A 25063-nucleotide genomic window follows, 5' to 3' on the forward strand; every position below is an offset into this window, starting at 1 on the left:
GAGTTCACCCTCAGAGGGCCTGCTAGGGTCAGCCTGGTGGCACTTGCTACAGTTAACTACGTCGGGAGATTTATTCTTGTATCCCACTGGGGTAGACCTACATCTCTCATCTCTGAAAGTTAAAACAGACCACAAAATAACATCGGTGGAGGGAAAAAGCAACACATCCCTTTTCATATTTGAAAACCATTCTTAATAGGACAAAAAATCAAAAGTGTTAAACTGTTTATATAAAATTTTAAAAATACTTTATTTCAGTAGCAAAGCTAAGAATATGACATGGTAGAGACATATCTAAACCAACATGACTAACAATGATTTTATTTCTTTAATATGTAAACAGCTACTATAATAAATAAGAAAATGTAAATGGGCTAATGAAAGATAATTTGAAAAAGACATGTGTATAACTAATAAATATGTAAACGAATGAAATTACTGATAATTTATAGAAAGGTATATTAAATGAGATACTTTTAAAAACTTTGTTGAATTAGAAAAGAAATTTGAGAGGACAGTGGTCAGCTTTGACAGGAACGTGTTAAGGTAATAAGCTACTTTGGGAGAAGGATTAAAACTGATATCCTTCTGGCAAGTTGATTGGTCGTATGTGTTAAAAGGCTTTAAAAAAGATTTTTATTGTTTGATGAAACAGCATTTTTATCTGGAAATTTACTCGACATTGTGACTTGTGGGCAGACGTCAAGTCTAGGAGTTAGGATGCCTGTGACGCTTGAATCCCATGGCAGAGTGCTTGGGTTGGATCCCGGGCTCTGGCTCCTGCTCTTAGCTTCTTACCAGTGCAGGTCCTGGGAGGAAGCAGGTGTCGGCTCAACTAACGAGGTTTCTGCCACCCATGTGGGAGACCTGGATTGAGTTTCTGGTTCCTGGTTCCAGCCCAGGCTGGGCCCTGGCTGTTGTGGGTCCCTGGGTACAAAACCACTGGTTGACAGTTCTCTCTATCTCAGATACATAAATTTTAAAAAATTGTAATGTCAAACATATTTAATGGCATTGGAAATCATGTATGATGAACATTCAGCCAAGAATATGCTATACTCCTAATTGAACATATTAATGTATGCCAGCGAGATTCACCATCCCCTGTCCATTGTACTTTTTCTGACATTGTTATGTCTAATTCTACACATAATTATCTTGTATTTCCTTATTCCCGACAGATAATTAAATCAGTGATATATATATATATATATATATATATTTTTTTTTGACAGGCAGAGTTAGACAGTGAGAGAGAAAGACAGAGAGAAAGGTCTTCCTTCCGTTGGTTCACCCCCCAAATGGCCACCACGGCCAGCGCTGTGCCGATCTGAAGCCAGGAGCCAGGTGCTTCCTCCTGGTCTCCCATGCAGGTGCAGGGCCCAAGGATCTGGGCCATCCTCCACTGCCTTCCTGGGCCACAGCAGAGAGCTCGACTGGAAGAGGAGCCACCAGGACAGAACCGGCTCCCCAACCGGGGCTAGAACCCAGAGTGCCGGAGCTGCAGGTGGAGGATTAGCCTAGTGAGCCGCGGCGCTGGCCTCAGTGATGTCTCTTTCACATATATATTTAAATATCTATTTGAGAGTTAGAGTTAGAGACAGAGAGCTCCTGTCTGCTGGTTCACTCCCCACAGATGCCTGCAATGGCTGGGGCAGTCGAGAGCTGGGACTCCAGTCTAAGCCTCCATGTGAGAGGCAGGGGTACAACCACTTGATCCATCAGCAGCCGCTTTCCAGGATGTGCACTAGTAGGGAGCTGGAATCGGGACCAGAGCAGAGCTGAGACTTGAACCCGGGCTCTCTGATATGTGGGTGCCCCAACCAGTGTCTTAATTGCTAGGCCAAATATCTGGCACTAAGATAGTTTTTTTTTTTTTTTTTTTTTTTTTTTAATTTGACAGGTAGAGTTATAGACAGTGAGAGAGAAAGACAGAGAGAAAGGTCTTCCTTCCGTTGGTTCATTCCCCAAATGGCTGCCACGACCTGTGCTGCGCCAGTCTGAAGCCAGGAGCCAGGCACTTCTTCCGTCTCCCATGAGGGTGCAGGGCCCAAGCACCTGGGCCATCCTCCACTGCACTCCCGGACCACAGCAGAGAGCTGGACTGGAAGAGGAGCAACTGTGACTAGAACCAGGCACCCATATGGGATGCGGCACCGCAGGTGGAGGATTAACCAAGTGAGCCACGGTGCCGGCCAAGATATTTTTTAAAAGGGAGAAAATATAACATGTTTATTATGCATTAATATCGATAAGTAATTTTTTCTGTGTCTCTATTTATATGGAAGCTAAATAAATCTAATGCTACCTGTCAATTTCTTACACTTACACTAGGAGAACTTTCTAAAATACAAATTGAACCATGTCATATTTGAAAACTTGAAATGGGACTTAAACTTCAAGGGAGATAGAATAGATGGGCTTTTCTGTGTTTCTTCCACTAAAGACAATGTATGGATTTTATTCTTTATAAAATAAGCATGAGATTGAGAGTGGAGACGAGAGACAGGCCAGGGGGGCTGCAGGATCTGGGAGACAACATCCCAGGGAGTGCTCCGATCTTCTTTCTGCCTTTTATACCCGAGATGAGGTGCTGGGAAGCTGGCAACACAGAAACATCAACGGGAACCGCAAGATACAGCAGCCCTGGGGCTGGCGTGGTGGCCCAGCTGGCTACACCTCTATGAGGCCGGCATCCCATACCAGAGAACCGTGTTGAAACCTGGGTACTCTGCTTCTGATCCCAGTTTCTTGCTAATGAGCCTAGGCAGACAGTAGACGATGGCCCAAGTGCTCCAGCCTCTGCCACCCATGTGGGAGACCAGGATGGAGTTGCAGGCTCTTGGCTTTACCCTGGCCCAGACCTGGGTGTTGTGGCCATTTGAGGAGTGAGCCAGTAGATGGAAGATTTCTCTCTGTGTATTTCAAATACATAAATGCATTTTAAAAGTAGGAAAAAGAAATAATATCTGCAGTAGGCCTGTTCTCTTTAAACAGATAAGAAAAGGCACACTTAGTAAGGGAGAACACTTTTATAGTATGTTCTGCTTCAGCTAACAGCACAGAAAGAACTGTGGCCATGCCCATACCCATGCTAACAAAAGCTGAGTGGGGGACCTAGACTTCCGCCCTCCCCAGGCTGTGGTTAGTTTGCCTAACTCTGTTACCAGGGCAGTATCAGAGAAAGCCAAGTAAGCAGTTGGGACTTTTTAAAAAAGGTTTCATTTATTTGAATGGCCGTTACAGAGAGACAGAGACACCTTCCATCTGCTGGCTCACTCCCCAAGTGGCTGCAACAGACAGAAGCCAGGAGCCAGGAGCTCCATCTGGGTCTCCTGTGCCATCCTCTTCTGCTTTCCAGAGGAGCATTAGCAGGGAGCTGGATCAGAAGTGGAGCAGCCGGGACTCCAACAGGTGCGTCCCAGGTGGAGGCTTAGTCCACAGAGTTACAAGGCCAGCCTTGGGAGCTGGGACTTTCATCTTTGCCCATCTCCTGTGGTGTCAGAAGAGGCCATGTGGGACCATGGATGTCCGCTCCTCCCACCTCCACCTCCTGCTGTGCTGGTGGCAGGGGAGGACAAGTTAGAACTTTCACTGCCACCAGCAGCAATGACACTGCACTCATTTCCATGCTGGCAGAGATCATGAGGGACAGGCGTCCCACCCTCCCCAGCAGCAACGAGGGGCCAGCTCCTTCACTTGGGTGTCAACAGAAGGCAGGAGAGGAACCAGATTTCTGGCTCAGCCCATGCGTCACGACTCCTGTCTTGACACAGCACTGCCACAGAAAGCCAGGGTTCCGCAGGGGATCAGGGTCTCACTGTAGCATCTACTTGTTCATGTTGCAGCTGGAATCAGGACGATTCCTGCTATGGCTTGAATATGATTTGGCCCCTGAACTTGGGCGGGAGTTTAAGCTCCAAAATCTTATGCTAATGATACTAAGAGTGTGGAAATTACAGTGTGATTTGGGAAGTGATTAGATTGGATTAGGCTGCTAGGTCAGAGAAGCCCATGACTGACACCTGGCAGATTCATAAGGAGAGAGAAAACACACAGACGTAGGAAGACCCACACACTCCCTGGCTGTTGCCGTGTGATATCCGGTGCCACCTCTGGCCTCTGCCAGCAAGAGCTCTGTCAGCTGAGGCTGGACAAAAGGGACCTGCCCAACCTTGGACTCTGAGCCCTCAGAACTGTGGGTTGGTACAAACCTCTTTCCTTTACAAAGTTAGCCTGCTGTAGGTATTTTGTTATAGTGACAAAGATCCGGATAATACGATATCAAACTGAATGAGAAAAGATAATCAGTAGATGCCAAGGCTGTGGCCTGGGAAAGCAGTAGAAGTTGGCCCAAGTCCTTGGGCCCCTGTACCCGTGTGGGAGACCTGGAAGAAGCTCTTGGCTCCTGGCTTCGGATCTGCACAGCTCCGGCCGTTGTGGCCATCTAGGGAGTGAACCAGTGGATGGAAGACCTCTCTGTGTCTTGACCTCTCACTGTAATTCTGTCTTTCAAATAAATAAAATAAATCTTAAAAAAATAATAATCTGGAAAATACTTTAAAGCAGCCATCATAAAATACTTCAGTGATAACAAACACCTGGAACATGAACGCATAGAAAAACCTTGGCAATAGAGAGTGTAAGCAAAGGAATGGATGGCATAAAAGAGAACCAAAAGGAAATTCTAGAATGCTGTATTAAAGGGCCAGCTCCATGGAATAGTAGGCTAAGCCTCTGCCTGTGGTGCTGGCATCCCGTATGGGCTCCAATTTGTGTACTGGCTGCTCCTCCTCTGATCCAGCTCTCTGCTATGGTCTGGGAAAGCAGTGGAGGATGCCCCAAGTTCTTGGACCCCTACACCCACATGGGAGACCCAGAAGAAGCTCCTGGCTCCTGGCTCTAGATAGGGCCAGCTCCATCCCTTGTGGCCATTTGGTGAATATACCAGCAGATGGAAGATCTTTGTCTCTCCCTCTCTCTGTCCCTAACTCTACCTCTCAAATAAGTAAAATATTAAAAAAAGAAAAAAATATAATAAGGAACACTTCCCAATTCATTTTATGAAGCTTATCAAATGTATACCTCAAACCAACTAAAGACAATATAATAAAAAGAAACTACAGAATAATATCTGTAGTAAATACAGACAGAAAAACCCTTAGTAAAATACTAGGAAATAGAATTTACCATTATGTAAAAATAATTCTATATCATGACTAAATGGGATTATTCTCAGGATGCAAAGCTTACTTAATATTAAAATCAATCATTGTATTCTGTATTAGTAAGCTAAAGAAGAAAAATCACACAATCATATCACAAAGAAAAAGCATTTGAAAGGTTCAGGCTACACGTATGATGGAAAGCTCTCATTCAAACAGGAAGAGAGGGGCCGTCCTCAGCTTGATAAAGGACACCTACAAAAATGTGCAGTGAACTCTCCTCATAGTGGGGGACTGAATGCTGTCCCCGAAGATTAGGACTAAGGCAAGGACGTATGCTTCCAGTCCTGTTCAACACAGAGGACAAAGTTGTAGACAGTGCAAGAAGGCAAGAAGAGGAAATGCAAGACCTACAGACTGGCAGGAAGTGATACAGCGGCTCCCATGATCCACTGTGGTTGGTGTAGAATATCCCACAAATATCCACAAAAATGTCCTGGACCTAAAAAGTGAGTTCAGCTAGGTCAGAAGATACAACACACACACACAGCAACAACAACAATTGTATTTCTTTACTTACTGATGAACACAAGAGCACTGAAGTGAAAAATATAATGCCATTACACAGTCACACATCTTTTAATGATGAGGATGCATTGTCAGAGTTGCATTGTTGGGTGAGTTTGTAATTGGGCAAATGTCACAGAGTGTACTTGCACAAACTAAGATGGCTGTGATGTCACTAGACAATGTAGTCTTATGGGACCACCATCACACATGTGGTCTCTCGTCAGCCAAAATGTCATTACGTGGCTCATGACTATACAGTTGCTCATTGCAATTGCGATACTTAGGTACAAATTTGACAAAACACATTGGGACTTACATGCTGAACAGGATAAAAGACTGATGAAAAAAAAAAAAGGTTTAGATCAGTGAAGCAATATTTCTTGTTCCTGGATTGAAAGGCTGCAGTTTTCAGAGCCTTTGGGCATGTTTTACCTTGAAAGCAGAGGATTGGGAGAGGAAGTAGAAGCAGCAGCCAGCCTGTAAGCCTCTTGGGAAATTTTCACCGCCAAGAATAATCTAAAAGCCACCTGAAGCATTAAGAAGTAGATGCACCCTGGACAGAGCTCTCATCACTGGGCCTCTCTCCTGATGCTTGTGAAGGGGGATCCTGGCAAAGTTGGGCCTCCCTGCACCCACGTGGGAGTCAGGCTCACTGTCGCTAGGATGGCAGTGGGCTCTGGGTGGCTGATGGGGCAGTCAGGGTGCACACAAATTCTGCACCTGCCATGAGATGGAGGGGAAGAAGAGAGACGGCCTGGCACACACACACTCTTGCAGAAGTGGTGAGACCTGTGCTGTGGCGCGGATGATGAGATGTGTCTCTGTCACTTTTTATGTGCAATTTGTTAAAGTATAAAAATGATTCAACAGTGAAATCATTAACCCACCCCAGGCAGTCTCAGCTGTAATTTATGGATTCACATCTCTCACTATTGTAATTCTGTTTTTTCATTCATTAGCATACATTGGTTTTTTCCCTGAAAAAATCTGAGAATCACAGTTCTGAGTAGCATTAACCACCAGGTCACTCACAGATATTGCTCAGGCTGTAATTCTGAAAACTAAATTAATTTTGCTTGTGAGCAACCACCTGAACAGCATTCGAGTTCCTCTCTAGAGTCAGATGAAGACTCGGAAGGAAGTTGCCACTTCTATGGCAACGTGATGTGCTGGAAGGCTCCGCCCACACCGCCTTCTCTGGCTTTGTCTTGTCCACCTTGTCTCTAGCTGGAATTTGGGAAGAAGGAAATTGGCTGTTTTGGGACATAAAATGGGCGAGTACTGTTAGAGAGCTTCCCAACACACACACACACTTTTCCTGAGATGTCTGTAGACTTAGCTTGTTTTCTTCCTGCAAAAATTTTGTTTTCTTCCAACTTTCCTCTTCACCCTGTTTTGGTGACATTTTAGTGACGTAGAGTAAGGTGAGCCTTTGGGTTAAAGGAAGAAGAGGTGCTTTTGGGGGGAAAATTCAAGTGCTTTTCTAGACCCAGGGTGAGCTGAGTAGTGGTGCCCTTAGGGATGCTGAGGGCAAGGGTGATGACTGTGACGATGAACCTGCATTCCTTGAACGCCTACTGCATGTCTGGCATGGTGTCCTACCTATCTCAGTCTTTACTGTCATTATCAGCCTGTTTATGGTTAAGGAATCCGGGGTTCAGAGAGTTTGTGTCACTCACCCAAGAAATCACACTGGCAGGTGTGTAAGGACCCGTGTGCAAGCAGGTGTGTTTTACCCAGTGCCTGATGTTTTAACTCTTCTGTCTCTGACTTGGCCCAGGACAGCCTCCCAGGCACTGGGCTATGGGGATGAGTATGATCCGAATGGTGTCTCACCCACTACACAAAGCCTGTCCCTCATGTTGCTCCTCTCTGAGGGGTCCTGGGGTGTCCACTGGGGTCGCCATCAGCTTATGGGGGGGATGGCCTGATCCTAATCATTTGTGGATGCATAAGCACTCCATTCAGCATTGTTCGTCTGGTGCTAATGGACAAGGTCTCCGGTCTTTACAGTTTGGGGTTGCAGGTGTTGGTCTCCACTGGACACTGGCCCTGCATTTCCTGTTGGGGAGGGCCTTTATACACGAGGGATTTTTATCTGACATGAGCTTTGAGAAATGACAGGAGTAAGTAGCCAAGGCTCTTTCCCCGAAGAGCTGCACTCTCCAGCCAAGCACGCCGGGCTCCACTGTCTGCAGGTGTGGGGGCGGGGCTCATCCTGCTCTCTGCGGAGCTTCCCGACACTGGCACCAGAGCGGTGATGGTCTCTTTTCTTCCCATGTCTCCTGCCTGACATATTTTCATGTTTGAAATATTTCCACGAAGGGGCCAATGTTGTGGCACAGCAGATTATATGGCTGCCTGAGACAACGGCATCCCATGTGCGTGCCAGCTTGGGTCTGGCTGCTTCACGTCCCATCCAGCTCCCTGCTAATGGGTCTGGGAAAGCAGAGGGAGATGGAGGTATTTGCGCCATCAGGTGGGAGACCAGATGGAGTTCCAGGTTCTTGGCTTAGGCTTGGCCCAGCTCCATTTGGGGAATGAACCAACAGAGGAAAGATTTCTGTCTGTTTCAACTCTCTCTGTCATTCTTTCAAATAAATAGTTAAAAAAAATAAAAATATTCCCATGTTTAACAATTGTCATTGTGACTGCTCCTTTCTCAACCATTAACAGTCATTTCTTCTATTCCGTGGTGGTTGGATTGATAGACTTAGTTTTGGGAGGAAAAATGGTGCACAAAAGTTTCCTGTTGGGATTTCTGCAGGATTGGAAGGGCACTTAGAGAACCCTTTCTTAGGGCCATTGTTGCATATTCAATCTCAATCAAGACTACTGTTAAGGAGACGTTCATCTGCATGGCATACACACACACTCACACCCCTCCCGCCTCTGCTGCAAGTGGATTGGAAGCTGCTGTGTGGAGAATGATAGCTAAGGCATGGTGGACAGGCTGCACCTGCTGTCTTGATGTAGGATTGCTCAGAGCCCGCAGGGGACGCCACTGAGCATTCAACTGAAGAGTTAAACAGCAGGGGCTGCGTGCAGCTGGGCCCCTTCTGCATCCCAGGCGTGATCCTAGAGTGAGTGTGGTGAAGCTTAGGGCTAAGAGATGGGCTTTGACTCCTGCATGCTACTTGATTCTAGGAAGCCAGGTTTTACATCTTGGTGGCCAGCGTGACCAAATCTGCAGGGTCAGTAAGTGGCTTTATAGATCTTGCTTGGTGCAAGCGAGTTCCTATGTCCAGAAGTGCCCCAGAGAAGGAGAGGAAAGAGAACAAATGGGCTGTGTGCTCTCTGTGAGGCTGGAGGGGTCCCGTGGAGGCTGCTGGAGTCGGGTGCAATGGTCCAGTTGGGGCACTCACAGGAGGCTCCTCGCCTACAGTCTGTGGCCCAGCCGTTAACAAGCAAACTTGGCTGCAAGGGAATGTGGGCCGGGCCCAGGAAGGAGCTCAGGCTTTGTCTGCAGGGGTCAACACCTTGACAGTGAAGGAGGAGGGTTTCCCTGCCCTCCCTCTAGCTGGGGGATACCTGTGCATGGCTTATACCCCAAGATTTGTCCCAAAGTCAAGGGCGGGGGCCCAGTCACAACTCCTCTCCTCCTCCCCGTCTGACTGCATGTCACTCAGAGCCAACTGATGCAATGATGCTGCAGAACAGGAAACACGGGAAGCAATTATCTTTTTAGTAGGTCACTGGCCTCCTTGGGGAGAAGAGACCAGAGGGAGAGCGGGTGAGGCGGGCGTGCCGTGCCCCAGAGCCGGTGCCTGCGGTAGCCGCGGTGATTAATAGCCGTATCACTTTCCACGGACGTTGCTTTGAGCAGCGGCGCTCAACATGAAGTGGGAATGAAATACAACAACCTGCAATAAGTGTTTCCTCTAGGCCTTCGGAGTTGCTGGAATCCAGAAATAGCTCTTCAGATCTGTAATTTCAGATGGCGTCATCCACAGCCCTGAGTGCCGACTCCACTTTCGAGGGATGTCGCTACACGCACACCCGCCGAGTTTTGTTTTTAAGGCTCATGAACAACTTTTTGAGCTAAATAACTTTGGGTTGCTTTTTTTTTTTAGGATACGGAAATAAAAGTTATGCTTACTGAAAAAAAATACAGCATTTACTTTTTTTTTTTTTTAAGAAATATAGTCGCCCAGTGGAAGAAAAGGGCAGGGAGGATTGTGTGTCCACAATAGATCATAAGCTGGAACAGTAACAGAGTCTGGCGGGCAGTAATTGCTGGCCAGCTGCAGGGATCACAGTGCTGTGAGCTGTGTGCAGGGCAGCGGGCCAGGCTGCTGGCAAGCAGAGGACCGACCTGCCCTGCAGTGGCCCTTGGTGTGGCCAGTGGGGCCCCTGAGAACATAAACAAGAGGGTGAGTGCCGAGTGGCAGCGCCAAGTGCTCAGAGACCCCCGCTCTCTGCTCCTTTGCTGCAGCCAGGCTGCCAGCTCAGGGGCCACAGGGGCAGTCACGGGCAGGAGGAGGGCCAGCAGCCTTAGCATCACGCGCATTTCCCTGGAGGAGCCCGAGAGCACACATGATGAGGGGAAGCCCAGAGAAACTCCCTGCTCGGTGCTTTGGGACTGTGGGTGTCTTAAGCCAGGTGGAGGGGAAGGAGCTGGGTGCTGCCTGTGTTGCGTCCGTGCACTTGTTTTCTGCTGGCTCCTGACACAAGAGCCGGTGTGGGGGGGGGGGTGGAGAGGACTGTTGGGCATCCCTGATCTAATCTCCCCACCCCACCACTGCATTCCAGTGTCTGGGAGTTGGGATTTTCAGAACGTCTAATAACAAGCAGATGCCCCAAGAAGAGTAGGGGAGATATGGGAGAACTAGGCAGGAAGATTAGGTAGGAATAAATGAGTCGGAAGATTTTCTCACTATTTCTATGCAGCCCTGCATTGTAACTCCATCCCCCCAAAACTGTGGATCCAGTATACCCACTTTCCCAAGATGCTCCTGGATGTCTCTCACCCCGGACCAGGAAGGAGGAGATACCATGATGGCTACACAGAGGTTAAACTCTACGTGAGTGAGCCATGAAACTCCCAGAAAGCCTCCCACACACTAAGCACCACCCAAACTCCACCCTGTCTGTTTATTCAATTAGGGGACCGCCCCCTACCCCATACAGGGGACTGTTACACATAGGAATGGCCCTTTCGCTGTTTGACTTCTGGCCCTTGCTTCTGGTCCTCTGTGGCCTCCTTCCTGGCTCTCTCTGCACAGGCCGCTCTCCTGGGGCTGCTGACATCCACAGGTGCATGCGTTCACTCTCTCACTTTAGACAAATCCCGTACTCCCTTGTGCACTGCATTTATGCCTCCGCTTTGGAGTCTCATGTCTCTGTTGCTAAGAAGTTGGAATAAAGTCACTGGGATAGATAGCAGGGGTGGGAGGGTGGAGCTGAGGGAGGGCTGGCCATTCAGCCTGCCTTCCTGCCGTCTGTCTGTCCTGGGTGCTCGCACCGGGCCAGGCTGGGGCACATGAAGATGAACAGCCTGTCCTCAGTGAGCTGGGAGAGTAGCAACAGGTGCTGTTTTTTTTTTTTTAATATTTTCATTTATTTGAGAGGCAGAGTTACAGAGAGAGGGAGAGACAGAGAGGTCTTCCACCCCCTGGTTCACTCCCCAAATGACCACAAGGGCTGGTTCTAGACCGAGCTGAAGCCAGGAGCCAGGAGCCAGGAGCTTCTTCTGGATCTCCCATGTGGGTGCAGGGGCCCAAGCCCTTGGGCCATCTTCCACTGCTTTCCCAGGCCATAGCAGAGAGCTGGATCAGAAGAGGAGCATCTGGGACTCAAACCGGTGACCATATGGGATGCTGGCACCGCAGGCGGAGGCTTAGCCTACTACTATGCCACAGAGTGGCCCCCCAGGTGCTGTTTCAGTATGTAGGTTTTAGGGGTGAGCATTTGGTTCAGTGTACTTGTTAATGTTCACCCTGGGAGGCAGCAGATCATGGCTCAAGTAGTTGGGTTCCTGCCACCATTTGGAGACCTGGATGGATTTCCTAGCTGCTGACTTTGGCCTGGTTCAGCTCTAGCCATTGTGGGCATGTAGCCAGCAGATGGAAGATCTCTGTCCATCTGTTTCTCTCTGTCTCTCTGCCTTCCAAAAAAAATTTGAAAACTCCTTTTAAAAGTAGGCTTTATTATTATTGAAGTGTGGTGAGGCCAACCAATCAGGAGGTGCCTGCCATTGAAAAGATGGTTTATTATTCACAGTTCCCAGCAGGCCCCACAGAATGCCACATGGGAAGGCACCAGGATGGATTGGGAGGCAGAGGGAGAGAGGGTCACACGTGGGCCAGAGCCTTCTGTGAGAAGGAATGCAAGAGGCAGGCTAAGCAGGCTAAACAGGTGTAGCATTGGCTGGTTTGGATATTTTCAGGGGTTCCGGGCTCAGGGACTAAGGGAGCCATCACTGACCCAGGGCTGATTAGGGCAGGGGAATGTGGCCTGGGGGAAGCACCAGATACAGAAAGTGCTGGGGCCTTGGGCTCTGGCTTGGTCAGTCTGCACTTGAGAGACACAGCTAAGTGGGGGTGGGGTCATTTGCTGTCTGAAGGAATTAGCTAGTCCTGGCAGGGGATGTCCCTCCAGGGTCAGCACTATGGTTCTGGTGGTGTGGTTTGATTATGTCCCCTAAGGGCTCCTGGGACTAAGGCTTGCTCTCCAGGGTGGTGCCACAGGAGGTGGTAGAACGTTCAGGAGGTGGAGCCTCCTGGGAGGTCCTTAGGTCACTGGAGCCTGAAGTGGTTCCCCTGGGACTCCTGGGTTGTTACAAGAGCCTGAGTGTGGCCCCTGCTGGCTCGCTCTCTTCTCCTGGCTAGGAAGCGGTTGCTTCCATTGTCTGGCACTCTCCCCATCGCTCTGTTTGCCACCAAGTGAAGCAAGGGACGGTGCTTTCTGGGCCTGCACTGTGCAGTTTGGACTTTCAGCCTCCAGAACTGTAGGCTGCATCAATCCTTTCTCTTTACCAAGTCAGCATTTTGTTGTAGCTACACAAAGCTGAGCAATGCAGTTTGCAAGGCCCGGGTGTCCAAGCATCAGGAGCACGTGGCTTATTTATTTATTTATTCATTTATTAAATATTTATTTTTATTTATTTGAAAGTCAGAGTTACACAGAGAGAGGGGAGAGAGAGAGAGAGAGAGAGAGAGAGAGAGAGAGAGAGAGAGGTCTTCCATCCGATGGTTCACTCCCCAATTGGCTGCAACGGCTGAAGCTGTGCCGATTCAAAACCAGGAGCCAGGATCTTCTTCTGGGTCTCCCACGTGGGTGCAGGGGCCCAAGGACTTGGGCCATCTTCTACTGCTTTCCCGGGCCATAGCAGAGAGCTGGATTGGAAATGGAGCAGCCGGGACTCGAAATAGTGTCCATATGGGATACCAGCACTGCAGATGGTGGCTTTACCCACTGTGCCACAGTGCTGGCCCCGCACATGGTTAATTTAACACAGATGCACACGGTGCTAACCCTGCAGAGGTGCTGAGCTATGTGGGAAGTGACAGGGGATAACAGAGGAAATGCTAGGGTGCTCAGAGCAGAATTCCCACTTAGGAAGGGACAGGTGGACAAGCCAGACAAGCCGCTGTGCAGGGAAGGGGCATTGGAGTCCTGTTAGACAGATGGCTCTGGGTGAACCTGCTGATGCAGAGGCCCAGCCTGGGGACAGCGTCTGGAGGGGCTTAGCTGGAAGAATGCTTGGAATACTCAAGTCAGGATGATGTTGGCTTCTGAAAGCCACGCCCAGGCATTTGGATTCTGTTCCAAATAAGCTAGCCTGAGCCGTTGACTCCCCAGGAGTTCTCCCAACAAAGTCCCGGGCTCGTGAATGCCTGTGCCTGGCTATATATTAGTCAAGAATATAATTAACAAGGTCAAGTGCAAGTTTATTCTGCATGATAAAAATAGTGAAGCCACCGTGGCAGGTACTCAGCAGCTGATGCCAGTGCCAGGCTCGACTCTGGGGTCTTGTCTTGGGGGATGGCCAGGGCCTCATCGACGATTTTGGTGACCTCTGAGCCCCAGCAGGTCACATCATAGGAGTGGGGTCCAGAGTGGCCCTTCTTCCTGTCTTTCCAAAGAGATCAGGACTCAGAGTCTTGTATGCTGTTTTGGTTTTTGTGAAATTGCCTGGTGACTCAGCAGAGGATTGGCTGGACTCTCTCCTCCCCCTCAGCCCAGGGAAGGGTACTCCGAGGCCAACCGCATGGGCCATTGTGGTCTCCACTTGCCGTGCACCTGTCACCCAACTGAAGGGGGAGATCAAGGAGGAAATGGGACCGGTGCAAGGTGGGCCTATGCTGGGAAAGTGAGGCACAGTGGCTCAGGGCCCAGTGCACCATGCCTCACCTATGTTTCCTTCCTCATTGGCAAAACCATTCATTCTTTCATAGACGAGTATTGAGTGCTTTGTGCTGGGCCAAGACTCCACATCTAGAACAGAAAAGTTGGTGGGACGCTGTTTATTTTATTTTATTTTTTAATTTTTAACAGGCAGAGTGGACAGTGAGAGAGAGAGACAGAGAGAAAGGTCTTCCTTTTGCCGTTGGTTCACCCTCCAATGGCCACCGTGGCCGGTGTGCTGCGGCCGGCGCATCACGTTGATCCGAAGGCAGGAGCCAGGTGCTTCTCCTGGTCTCCCATGGGGTGTAGGGCCCAAGCACCTGGGCCATCCTCCACTGCACTCCCGGGCCATAGCAGAGGGCTGGCCTGGAAGAGGGGCAACCGGGACAGAATCCAGCGCCCCAACTGGGACTAGAACCCGGGGTGCTGGTGCCGCAGGCGGAGGATTAGCCTATTGAGCCACGGCACTGGCCGGGACGCTGTTTAAAATGCAGCTGTGTGAGCCCAGCGCCCTGTGAGGACATTCTGGCAGCGCGTACCGTGCGGTGCTGGTGATTGACAGTGGCATGACGGGGCAGGGCGAAGCCCCAGGCTCTCACAGCACAGACCTCCTTGTCTGGGTCTTCTCTGAGCCCTGGGCTCTGAGCTCAGTGGCTGGGCTCAGCCTTGTAGGTGCTGGGATACCCAGGGCCTGGTGTGGCCCTGGGCACAGAGCAGACACCCAGATGTTGCCCGGAGGGGTGGTTTGTGTGTGTGGCTGTGTCTGGGTTTGGTGGAGGAGAATTTCACCGCAGTGATCATAGATAAGCTACGGTATAATCAGGGCATTTACACGTGAAAGTTGAAAGAGCCTGAGGACGCGTGGAATTTGTGAAATGACTGTGTTCGTCAGCTGGGGCTGCCGGCACAGAACAGCGCAGACAGGCGGCTGGAACGTCAGACATTCGCTCTCCTGCTTCTCGCCATTTGGGAGGCGGGGAGTCTGCAATGAAGGTGCTGGCAGATTCCGTGTCTGGGGAGGAGGCTGTCTTCTGCCTTCCTGACGTGTCCTCACAAGACCTTTCCTCGGTGCGTGTGTGTGTGCGTGTGTTTCTGCACGTGTGGTGTGTGTGTGTGTGTGTGTATGTGTGTGCATGTGGTGTGTGTTTCTGTGCATGTGTTGTGTGTGTGCATGTGTTTCTCTGTGTGCATGTGTGTGGGGTGTGTGTTTCTGTATGTGTGTGCATGTGGTGTGTTTGTGTGTGTGTGCGTGTGGTGCGTGTGTTTCTGTGTGTGTGTCTGTACATGTGGTGTGTGACTGTGTGTCTGTGTGTGTGGCATGTGTCTGTATGTGCATGCATGTGTCTGTGTGTGTAGTGTGTGTCTCTGTGTGTGGTGTATATGTCCTTGTGTGTCTGTGTATGTGGTGTGTATATGTGTGTGCATGTGTGCGTACGTCTGTGCATGTGGTGTGTGTGCGTTTGTGTGGATCTATGTGTGTGTGTGTATGTGTATGTGGTGTGTATGTGTGTGGTGTGTGTGTGTGTCTGTGCATGTGGTGTGTGCGTTTGTGTGGATCTATGTGTGTGCATGTGTGTCTGTGCATGTGGTGTGTGTGTGTTTGTGTTTGTGTGGATCTATGTGTGTGTGTGTCTGTGTGTGTATGCGTGTGTGGTGTGTATGCGTGTGGTGTGTGTATGTGTGTGTGTCTGTGCATGTGGTGTGTGTGCGTTTGTGTGGATCTATGTGTGTGTGTCTGTGTATGTGGTGTGTATGCATGTGTGTGCATGCGTGTGGTGTGTGTATGTGTGTGTGTCTGTGCATGTGGTGTGTGCGTTTGTGTGGATCTATGTGTGTGCATGTGTGTCTATGTGTGTATGGCTGTGTGTGTGCATATGTATGAGGGAGAGAGATAGGGAAAGGGAAAAGAAAAGAGTTCAGATTTCTCTTCTTGCAAGGCTACCTCTCCCATCTGATGAGAACCCCGCCCTATGGCCTCATTTAATGGTAATCACCTCCCACAGACTCTGTCTCCAAACAGTGACATGTGGGTCATCGTCTGTCGGGACACAGTTCAGTCCACTGAGTGCCGGCTGTGATGGCTGCTGCTCTCAGTTCTGGGGTCGCCTTCGGTTTCACCAGTATGCAGCCACAGTGGGGGGGTTTCCCTGCAGACTGCTAGGCCTCTGATTGCAGTCACACCTTGTGCAGTTGGCTTTATGCTGGGGAGAGGGAAGGACAGGGTGGGCTGCTGGTCCTGGGACAATGCTCTGTGCCTGGGAGAAGTCTGTGTTCTTAAAAACCAAGCAGGAGTGGGGCAGGCTCTGTGGTGTACTGGGTAAAGCTGCTGTCTGTGGTGCTAGCATCCCATATGGGCGCTGGTTTGAATCCCGGCTGCTCCTCTTCCGATCCAGCTCCCTGTTAATGTGCCTGGGAAAGCAGCAGAAGATGGCCCAAGTGCTTGGGCCACTGCACCCACGTGGGAGACCCAGAGGAAGCTCCTGGCTCCTGGCCCAGCTCTGATTGTTTCAGCCATCTGGGGAGTGAACCAGCTGATGAAAGATTTCCCTCTCTCTCTGCCTCTGCTTCTGTCTCTCTGTAACTCTGCCTTTCAAAAATAAATAAATACATCTTTAAAAAAAAAAGAAAGAAAAGAAAACAAGCAGGTGTTGGCACAGCATGCTGTCTCCACTTGCGATGCCCATGTCCCATATCAGAGCACCTGGGTTCGAGTTCTGGCTCCGCTCTCCATTCCAGCCACCTGCTAATGTGCCCTGTGGGAGGCAGCAGGTGATGACACAAGGAGTTAGGTTCCTGTGACCCACGTGGAAGACCCAGATTGAGTTCCTGGCTTCCAGACATTAGGGGAGTGAACCAATGGATAGGAGCTCCCTGTCTGTATGCCTTTCTCTTAGCTTCCTTGCTTCTCAAGTAAGTTAATTAAATAAATTAATATTAAAAATAAAAGAAACCGAGCTGGCACCGCGGCCCACTAGGCTAATCCTCCGCCTTGCGGCGCCAGCACACCGGGTTCTAGTCCCGGTCGGGGCGCCGGATTCTGTCCCGGTTGCCCCTCTTCCAGGCCAGCTCTCTGCTGTGGCCAGGGAGTGCAGTGGAGGATGGTCCAAGTCCTTGGGCCCTGCACCCCATGGGAGACCAGGATAAGTACCTGGCTCCTGCCATCGGTTCAGCGTGGTGCGCCGGCCGCAGCGGCCATTGGAGGGTGAACCAACGGCAAAGGAAGACCTTTCTCTCTGTCTCTCTCTCTCTCACTGTCCACTCTGCCTGTAAAAAATAAAATAAAATAAAAATAAAAGAAACCAAGCCTGGGCTCCCAGCACTGCCCTGCGTGTGCTTTCTGGGTTTGTCCTTTGCACCTCCCACGCTGTGCATCTGAAACTTCCTGCACTCGATGGATTAGGGGACCCTCCGTTTCACTGCCAAGCCAGACTTACGCTTAAGAAAGTCGTAACTAAATAGAAAATGCTCGCTTTCTGAGTGGCTGGTGGATCTTCTCACCCCAGTAGAGTCTGGAGCACAGGCCGCCCTACCTGTGTGATGATGTGGCAATGTGTGTGCGTGTGTGCATGCATGCACATGCCTGTGTTTGTGTGTATGTGTGCGAAATGTTGTTGCTTCCAAAATCAACCTTAAGCTCCACGCTGTTCAAAGGAAAGATGCTAGCAAAGCCAGGACCGGAGAACAGCAGCTGCGCTAGGCAGAGGGCAGCCTTTATAACAAGTCTGGGCTCCTTGCGGTCTGCAGCTCCCAGATTCTGCAGGATTTTTCCACCAGCATTGCCCCTGGGGACAATCTCACTCTCCTGTATCAGTTGCGCTAAAGAAAGCCTTGATTCTGCCAACAAAGAGAGTGGTGCGGCAGCCATCTACAGCGAGGCGTTGGAGAGGACCTTTTCCACCTGGAGCTGCAGGGGGGTTAGGGCTGAAAGTAATGACCCACCTGTGCATCTGACAGCGCACAGGCTTAGCGCTGCCCTCCTTGCTGAGAGTGGCCTTTTGAAATATGTTCTAGGGTACCGCTCCTGTCCTATTAATTATGTCGTGTATGTTGTAAAGCTGAATAATTGATGATCGCAGGGCACTTGGAACCACAAAATGTCATGTAAATGTTAAGGAGTAAAAATTACTCTGTGTTTTAGACGTATTGCTCTAAAAATAGCCCATGGTGGGAGAGGTAATTTGTAGAAGAGCTGAAAAAGCTTTCTGCTGGGCTTGTCTCCGAAACTTTGGATGTCTTGTGGTTGTTTTGACCGCGGTTTGGGAGATCTGGGTGTTCTGTGTGCTGGAGGATTTGCAAAGCCAGGCCTGACCGGCCCATGTATCTCTAGAAATGAAGTTGCTGACTGCGTTTAGGAAAATGTTGTGTCTGTGATTCTCCCTAGCCGGAGGCAGTTTGGGCCCAAAGGCAAGGAAGAAGTGAAGATCATCGAGCACCAGATGCAGACGCTGCGGCTGATGCCTCACCTGGCCACGGTGCTGGCCCTGACCTTTGCCAGCAGGTGAGAGGCTCGGGGTTTCTCTCCTAAGGGGAGTGTGATGGTCTCACATGCAGAAGGATTCCAATGAGGGGCAGGTACAAGGGTTTCATTTCCTCCCTTGCTTCTTCCTCCCCTCCCCTCCCCTCCCCTCCCCTCCCCTCCCCTCCCCTCCCCTCCCCTCCCTTCCTTCTTACTTATTTATTTGAAAGGAAGACTTAGAGAAAAAAGAGATCTTCTATCTATTGGTTAATTTCTCAAAGGTCTGCAACTGCCAGAAGCCAGGAGCCTGGAACTCCATCTGGGTCTCCGATGTGGGTACAGGGGCCCAAGCACTTGGGCCATCCTCTGCTGCCTTCCCAGGGGCAGGGAGCTGAATTGGAAGTGGAACAGCCAGGACCTGAAGCAGTGGTCATATAGGATGCCAGTGTCTCAGGCCGAGGCTTAGCCCACTGCACCACAATGCTGGCCCCAGGGCTTGATTTTCTAACAGGGAGCTGGAAAAGACTCCGGTTAAAATCCGATTGAGCCCAGGTTAAGAGTGAGGTTTGAATCTTGGTTGTATATCCAGACAAAGGGAATCCATGGAGGATTCTAGAAGACTTAAGCCAATGTTTCTCCAGAGTTGCTAACTGACTCAGAGTTAAAATATCTGTACCATCCAGTAAATGTCCTATATTTACAGTGAAGTTTTCAAAAATAGGTCAGTGTGTGTGTGTGTGTGTGTGTGTGTAGAGTACTGAATACAATAGCAGCAATTGTACCACAAATACACATGGAAAGTCATATTTTACTGCAGGCTTTTCTCCTATGCTGCTCAGCTGTTTCTTGGAGTAGGTGGGTGGGACTAGAACTCAAAACTTCAGACTGTTATCCTAAGTTCTTTCCTCCCTATATGTGTAATTCTGCTTCTTGGTGTTGACCACAACAGCCAATTTCTGAACAACTTAGAGTTGCCACGTGCTTGAAAGTTAGTGCATGGACAGGTGGGCTGGTTTGGGGATTTATAAGATCAGAGCTGTTGGAGAGACCCTGCCGTCCTGTTGAGCTGCTGATTGTGGGTCAGCCAGTGCAGGGCTGGCAGGGAGGGGTTGGGGGTGTGCTCTGTTCCTACTGCACACAAGGCTAGGGAGCAAAAGGCCAGATCCCAGGGTGTACGAAAAGTGAATCCTGCAACCTGAGCTTCAGGTAACAATGCTAAAATCAAGCCAAGCCACCTGAAAGATTACATCACCTGTACCTAACACCTGTTATTTAAAATGTGTCTCAATGCTTTTTGAGGCTTAATATGCATACAGTGTGAAATGCACACATTGTAGTGTGTATCTCAGAGAGTTTAGAGAAACACACGTACTGTGTAGCTAACACTCTGCTGTGACTTAGATGAGGTTTGGTTTCTAGTGTAACAGTGTGAGAGGTGGAGGGACTCTGGCAGGTGTGTAGGTCATTAGGAGGGAGTGGCTTGTCCCTCCCACAGGGCTGGATTGGTTACTGTGAATGGAATGTTATGAAGTGAGGCTGTCTCTCATGCTCTGGCTTCCCTGCACACCACTGCTTTCTACCACAAGCTGAAGCAGCAAGAACAGGAGGCCATGCTCTTGCACTTCCTAGCCTGCAGAACCAAAATAAACCTCTGTATCAATTACTCCACCACAAGGATTTTGTTATAGCAACAGAAAATCAACTGAGACACATTTCAACCAAAGTAAACATTTCCATCACCCTAGAAATGTCCCTCAAACCAATTTGCATTTGATCCTTAACTCACCACCAGAGCAGAGACAGTTTTCTGATTTATATTCCTGTGACTTGGTCATGTCTATTCTTTTTGTTTTCCAAGATTTATTTATTTATTTGAAAGGCAGAGTTACAGAGAGGCAGAGGCATAGAGAGAGAGAGATCTTCCATCCGCTGGCTCACTTCCCAGATGGCCGCAATGGCCGGAGGTGTGCTGATCGGAAGCTAGGAGCCAGGAGCTACTTCAGGGTCTCCCATGCGGGTGCAGGAGCCCAAGTACATGAACCATCCTCTACTGCTTTCCCAGGCCATAGCAGAGAGCTGGATCATAAGTGGAGCAGCCGGAGCTCGAACTAGCGCCCACATGGGATGCCAGCACTGTAGGCAGCAGCTTCACCTGCCACACCACAGCGCCGGCCCCTGTCTATTCTTTCAAAAATTATTTATTTATTTATTTGACAGTGGGGAGAGAGAGTGAGTCAGAGTGAGCCATCTCCTGTCCAGTGGCTCACATCCCAAATGACTGCAATTACAGGGCTGGGCCAGGAACTCACTTCAGGTCCCCCATGTGGGTAGCAGTGACCCAGCCACTTGAGCCATCACCTGTTGCCTCCCACGGTGTTCATTAGCAGGAAACTGGAACCAGGGGAGGAGCCAGGACCCCAACCCAGCTGCTCCCACAGGGGCTGTAGACTTCCCAAGCTGAGACTTGGCTGTGATGCCAAAGCCTGCCCTGGTTTTGTCTGTTCTTGAACTTCATAAAAATGGAATCATATGGTGTGTACATGCTTGTGTCCAATTATTTCATTTAACATAATGTCTGGATGTTCCTCAATATTGCTGATAAAGTCTTACTTTTTATTGCTGAGTAGGAACTTAAGTAAATAAACCATAATTTATTCATGTATTATTTAACTGATAGACATTTGAGATGTTTCAGGCTTTTAGCTACGTGGCTGTGTCACAGACTGCTCCTGTATAAAACTTTCTTTTTTTTTTTAAAGATTTATTTATTTATTTGAAAGGCAGAGTTACACAGACAGAGAAGGGGAGGCAGAGAGAGAGAGAGAGAGAGGTCTTCCATCCACTGGTTCATTCCCCAGTTGGCTGCGACGGCTGGAGCTGTGCAGATCCGAAGCCAGGAGCCGGGAGCTTCTTCCAGGTCTCTCATGCAGGTGCAGGGCCCCAAGGACTTGGGCCATCTTCTTTTTTTTAAGATTTATTTTATTTACTTGAAAGAATTATAGAGAGAGGTAGAGACAGAAAGAGGTCTTCCATCCACTGGTTCACTCCCCAGATGGCTGAAAAGGCCAGAGCTGCGCCTATCCGAAGTCAGGAGGAGCTTCTTCCGGGTCTCCCACATGGGTGCAGGGGCCCAAGGACTTGGGCCAACCTCCACTGCTTTCCCAGGCCATAGCAGAGAGCTGGATTGGAAGTGAAGCAGCCGGGTCTCGAACCGGTGCCCATATGGGATAACGACACTTCAGGCCAGGGCGTTAACCTGCTGCGCCACAGCGCCAGCCCCAAGACTTTCATTTCTCTAGGGTGAATACCTAGAGAGCCCTCACTTGGTAGTTGGGTAAGTGTATGCCTGATTTTAAAAGGCGTTGCCAGATTTTTAGAGAGGTGGTTCCATTTTACACTCCCTCCAGCATCCTATGGGCGTTTCAGCCATTCCACGTCCTAATCGACACTTGTTGTCTCTTTCTTGTTACATCCAGGCTAGCAGGTGTGAAGTGGTTCAAATTCCACGGATCTGGTGGTCAATGGTGTTGTGTCCCTTCTCCTGTGCACGCTGGCATCATACATCTCCTTTGTGAAGGGTCTGTTTAAATCCCTTGCACGTTCTTCTAAATTGGGTTATCTTTTTATTATTTACTTAGGTGAGTTATATATATATAAATATATATACACCATACACTAAAAATTTATATATATGTATATATACTAAAATAGAGTTTCATATATACTAAAAGCAAGTTCTTTGTCAGATATACTTACTGCACATTTTTTTTCCAGTCTTGGTTTTACCTCTTTGTTTTCTTAACAGTGTTTTTTGATGAGCAGAAAATAGTAATTTTAAGTCTAATGTATTTTTTTATGGTTAGTGATTTCTGTGTCCTCTCTGAGACATTGTTATAATTATAGCTTTATGGTAAATCTTGAAATCATGTAGAAAATCTGACTTTAAGAGAATAAAAAGGAATATATGTGATTACACTGGGCAATAGTGTGCCAAAAAATTAGATAACCTATATGAAATGGACAAAGTCTTAGAAGGAAATGAACTACCAAAATTTAATGAGGCATAAATATAAGAGCTTATTCAACTTATGAGTAAAGAGATTGTACTAATAATTTTAAAGCTCAGGGCCGGCATTGTGCCAGAGTGGGTAAAGCTGCTGCCTGGGATGCCAGCATCCCGTATAGGCATCAGTTCGTGTCCAAGCTGCTCCAGTTTCTATCCAGGTCCCTGCTAATGTGCCTGGGAAAGCAGTGGAAGATGACCAAAGTCCTTGGGCCCCTGCTACCCACATGGGAGACCCAGAAGAAACTCCTGGTTCCTGGCTTCAGCCTGGCCTAGCCTTTGTGGCCACCTGGAAAGTGAACCAGCGGATGGAAGATCTCCCTGACTCTGTCTCTTCCTCTCTCTCTCTGCCTTTCAAATAAATAAATAAGTCATTAAAAAAAAACTTTCCATGTTGTAAAGCTCAGGTCAAGATCGCTGTACTGGTGAGTTCTACCAAACGTGTGAAGAATGAATAGCAGTCCTCACAGAGTCTTCCAAAACACGGGAGAGGAGCGGGCGCTGCCCGGCTTACTCCACGGGGCCCTGCGACTCAGTATCCAAGTGAGCCAAAGATATTAAAAGAAAACTGAAGATCAGTTTTACTTATGAATGTACAAACCTCCAACTAAAAGTCAATCAATGTAACATTCCATATTAATAGAACAAATGAAAAAAAAGACCATCTGAGATGCAGAGAAAACATTTGACAAAATCCAGCAGCTTTCTCTGACCAAACACGCAACAAGCTAGGGATAGAAGGGGACTCTCTACCTCTATGAAGACCCCACAAGCTGACATCGTAGGTGATGGTGAAAGAGTGAATGTTTTCCTCCTGAGATTAGGAGTAAGACAAGGATGTCTAATCTTTGTTGTCTCTTCCATTGTGTTGGAGGTTCTAGCCAGGACAAGTAGGCAAGAAAAATAATAAAAGGCAAAAATACAAATAAAATAAAGTAAATAAAAGGAAAAAAATAAGTGAACTGACTCTATTTGTAGGTGACCTGGTCTCATGTCTGGAAAATCCGAAGGAATACACTAAAGATTTGCTAGAACTAATGAGTTCTGCAAGATTGAAGAATGTAAGACCAATACGCAAAGCCAGTTATATTTCTATAAAACATAGCAACGAAAAAAATCCAGAAATGAAAGTAATCCATTTACAACAGCATCAAAAAGAATAACAATCTCTAGGAATAAACTTAGCCAAAGAAGTTACGGAAGATGGGAGCACAGGAATGGCACCCGTGTTCCGGGACCATCAGACTTAATGCTGTTAGGATGGCAGTGCTCTCCAAATTGGTCTACACATTCAATGCCATGTCTATCAAAGTGGTTTTTTCCAAAATTAACAAGCTGATCCTAAAATTTATGTGGAAATGCAAAGAACCTAGAATAGCCAAAACAGTCTTGAGAAGGAATAGCAAAGTCAGACTCATGCTTCCCAATTTGAAAATTTAACACAAAGCTGCAGTGGTCAAGACAGCGTATCACTGGCTTAGGATAGACATATAGATCAAAGGGAGACAATCGAGGAGACAGAAGTAAATCTCTAACTTGACGGTCATTCGATTTCTGACAAAGATGCTACGACGATTCAGTTGGAGAAAGAACGGCTTGTTCATTCTGTGGTGCTGGAGCAGCAGCATATCTGCAGCCAGACAATGAAGGGAGACTGTGCACAGCAGCGGTTCACTCAAAATGAAGCACAGCCCTAAATCCAAGAATTAGAATAAGCAACCTCCTGGAGGAAAACAAAAGCAAACTTGTGCATCTAGGTTGGACAGGGATTTCTTAGATAGAACACCAAAAGCACGGTGCCAAAGGAAAACCATGGGTAAACTGGACTCCTTGGAAGTGAACTTCTGTTGGGTGCTTCACAGGACACCATCAGGAACGTGAAGAGGACCCACAGAACGGGAGGAAATATTTTCCAACCATATCTGATAAGGAACTTGTGTCTACACATACGGAGAACACTTGCTGTTCAACAATAAAGTGATCAATGACCCAATTTAAAAAACAGGAAAAAAACTTAATAGAAATTTCTCCAAAGAAAACATATACATGGCCAATAATCCCATGAAAAAATGGTATAAAAATCATTATTCGTCATGGAAATACAAACAAAAAATATCAGATGCCACTTAGCACTATCATGATTGTAGTGAAAAAGATACATTATAACAAGTGTTGACAAATGTGTAGTGAAATGGCACTTTTATATGTTGCTCATTGATAGGAATGGAGCATGGAAAATAGCTCTGCAGTTCCTCAAAATATTAAACATGAAATTACATATGACCCGGCCATCCGACGCCTAGTTATGCTAGTCTCTGCAAGAGAAATGAGGACATCCGCGCACACAGAAACGTGTACATGACGTGCCCAACAGTGCTTTGCATAGTAGCAACAGAAAGCAATCCAAGTGTCCGTCAGCTCACGCATGGATAAACAGAGTGGCACGTCCACATGAGGCAG

The 25063-nt window shown here is 48.3% G+C and overlaps 1 protein-coding gene across 2 annotated transcripts in view; it reads left to right on the forward strand.

Moving 5' to 3' along the window:
• The window catches only part of ACOXL (acyl-CoA oxidase like), a 371066-nt gene that overhangs the window by 147273 nt on the left and 198730 nt on the right, over nt 1-25063 (forward strand). For both annotated transcript variants that reach the window (XM_051836339.2, XM_051836342.2), the window contains exon 11: nt 18466-18582. In XM_051836339.2, the coding sequence (XP_051692299.1) occupies nt 18466-18582 (117 nt within the window). The remainder of the gene's footprint in view (nt 1-18465; nt 18583-25063) is intronic.

Source organism: Oryctolagus cuniculus, chromosome 2 (assembly GCF_964237555.1).
Source record: "Oryctolagus cuniculus chromosome 2, mOryCun1.1, whole genome shotgun sequence".
NCBI lineage: Eukaryota > Metazoa > Chordata > Mammalia > Lagomorpha > Leporidae > Oryctolagus > Oryctolagus cuniculus.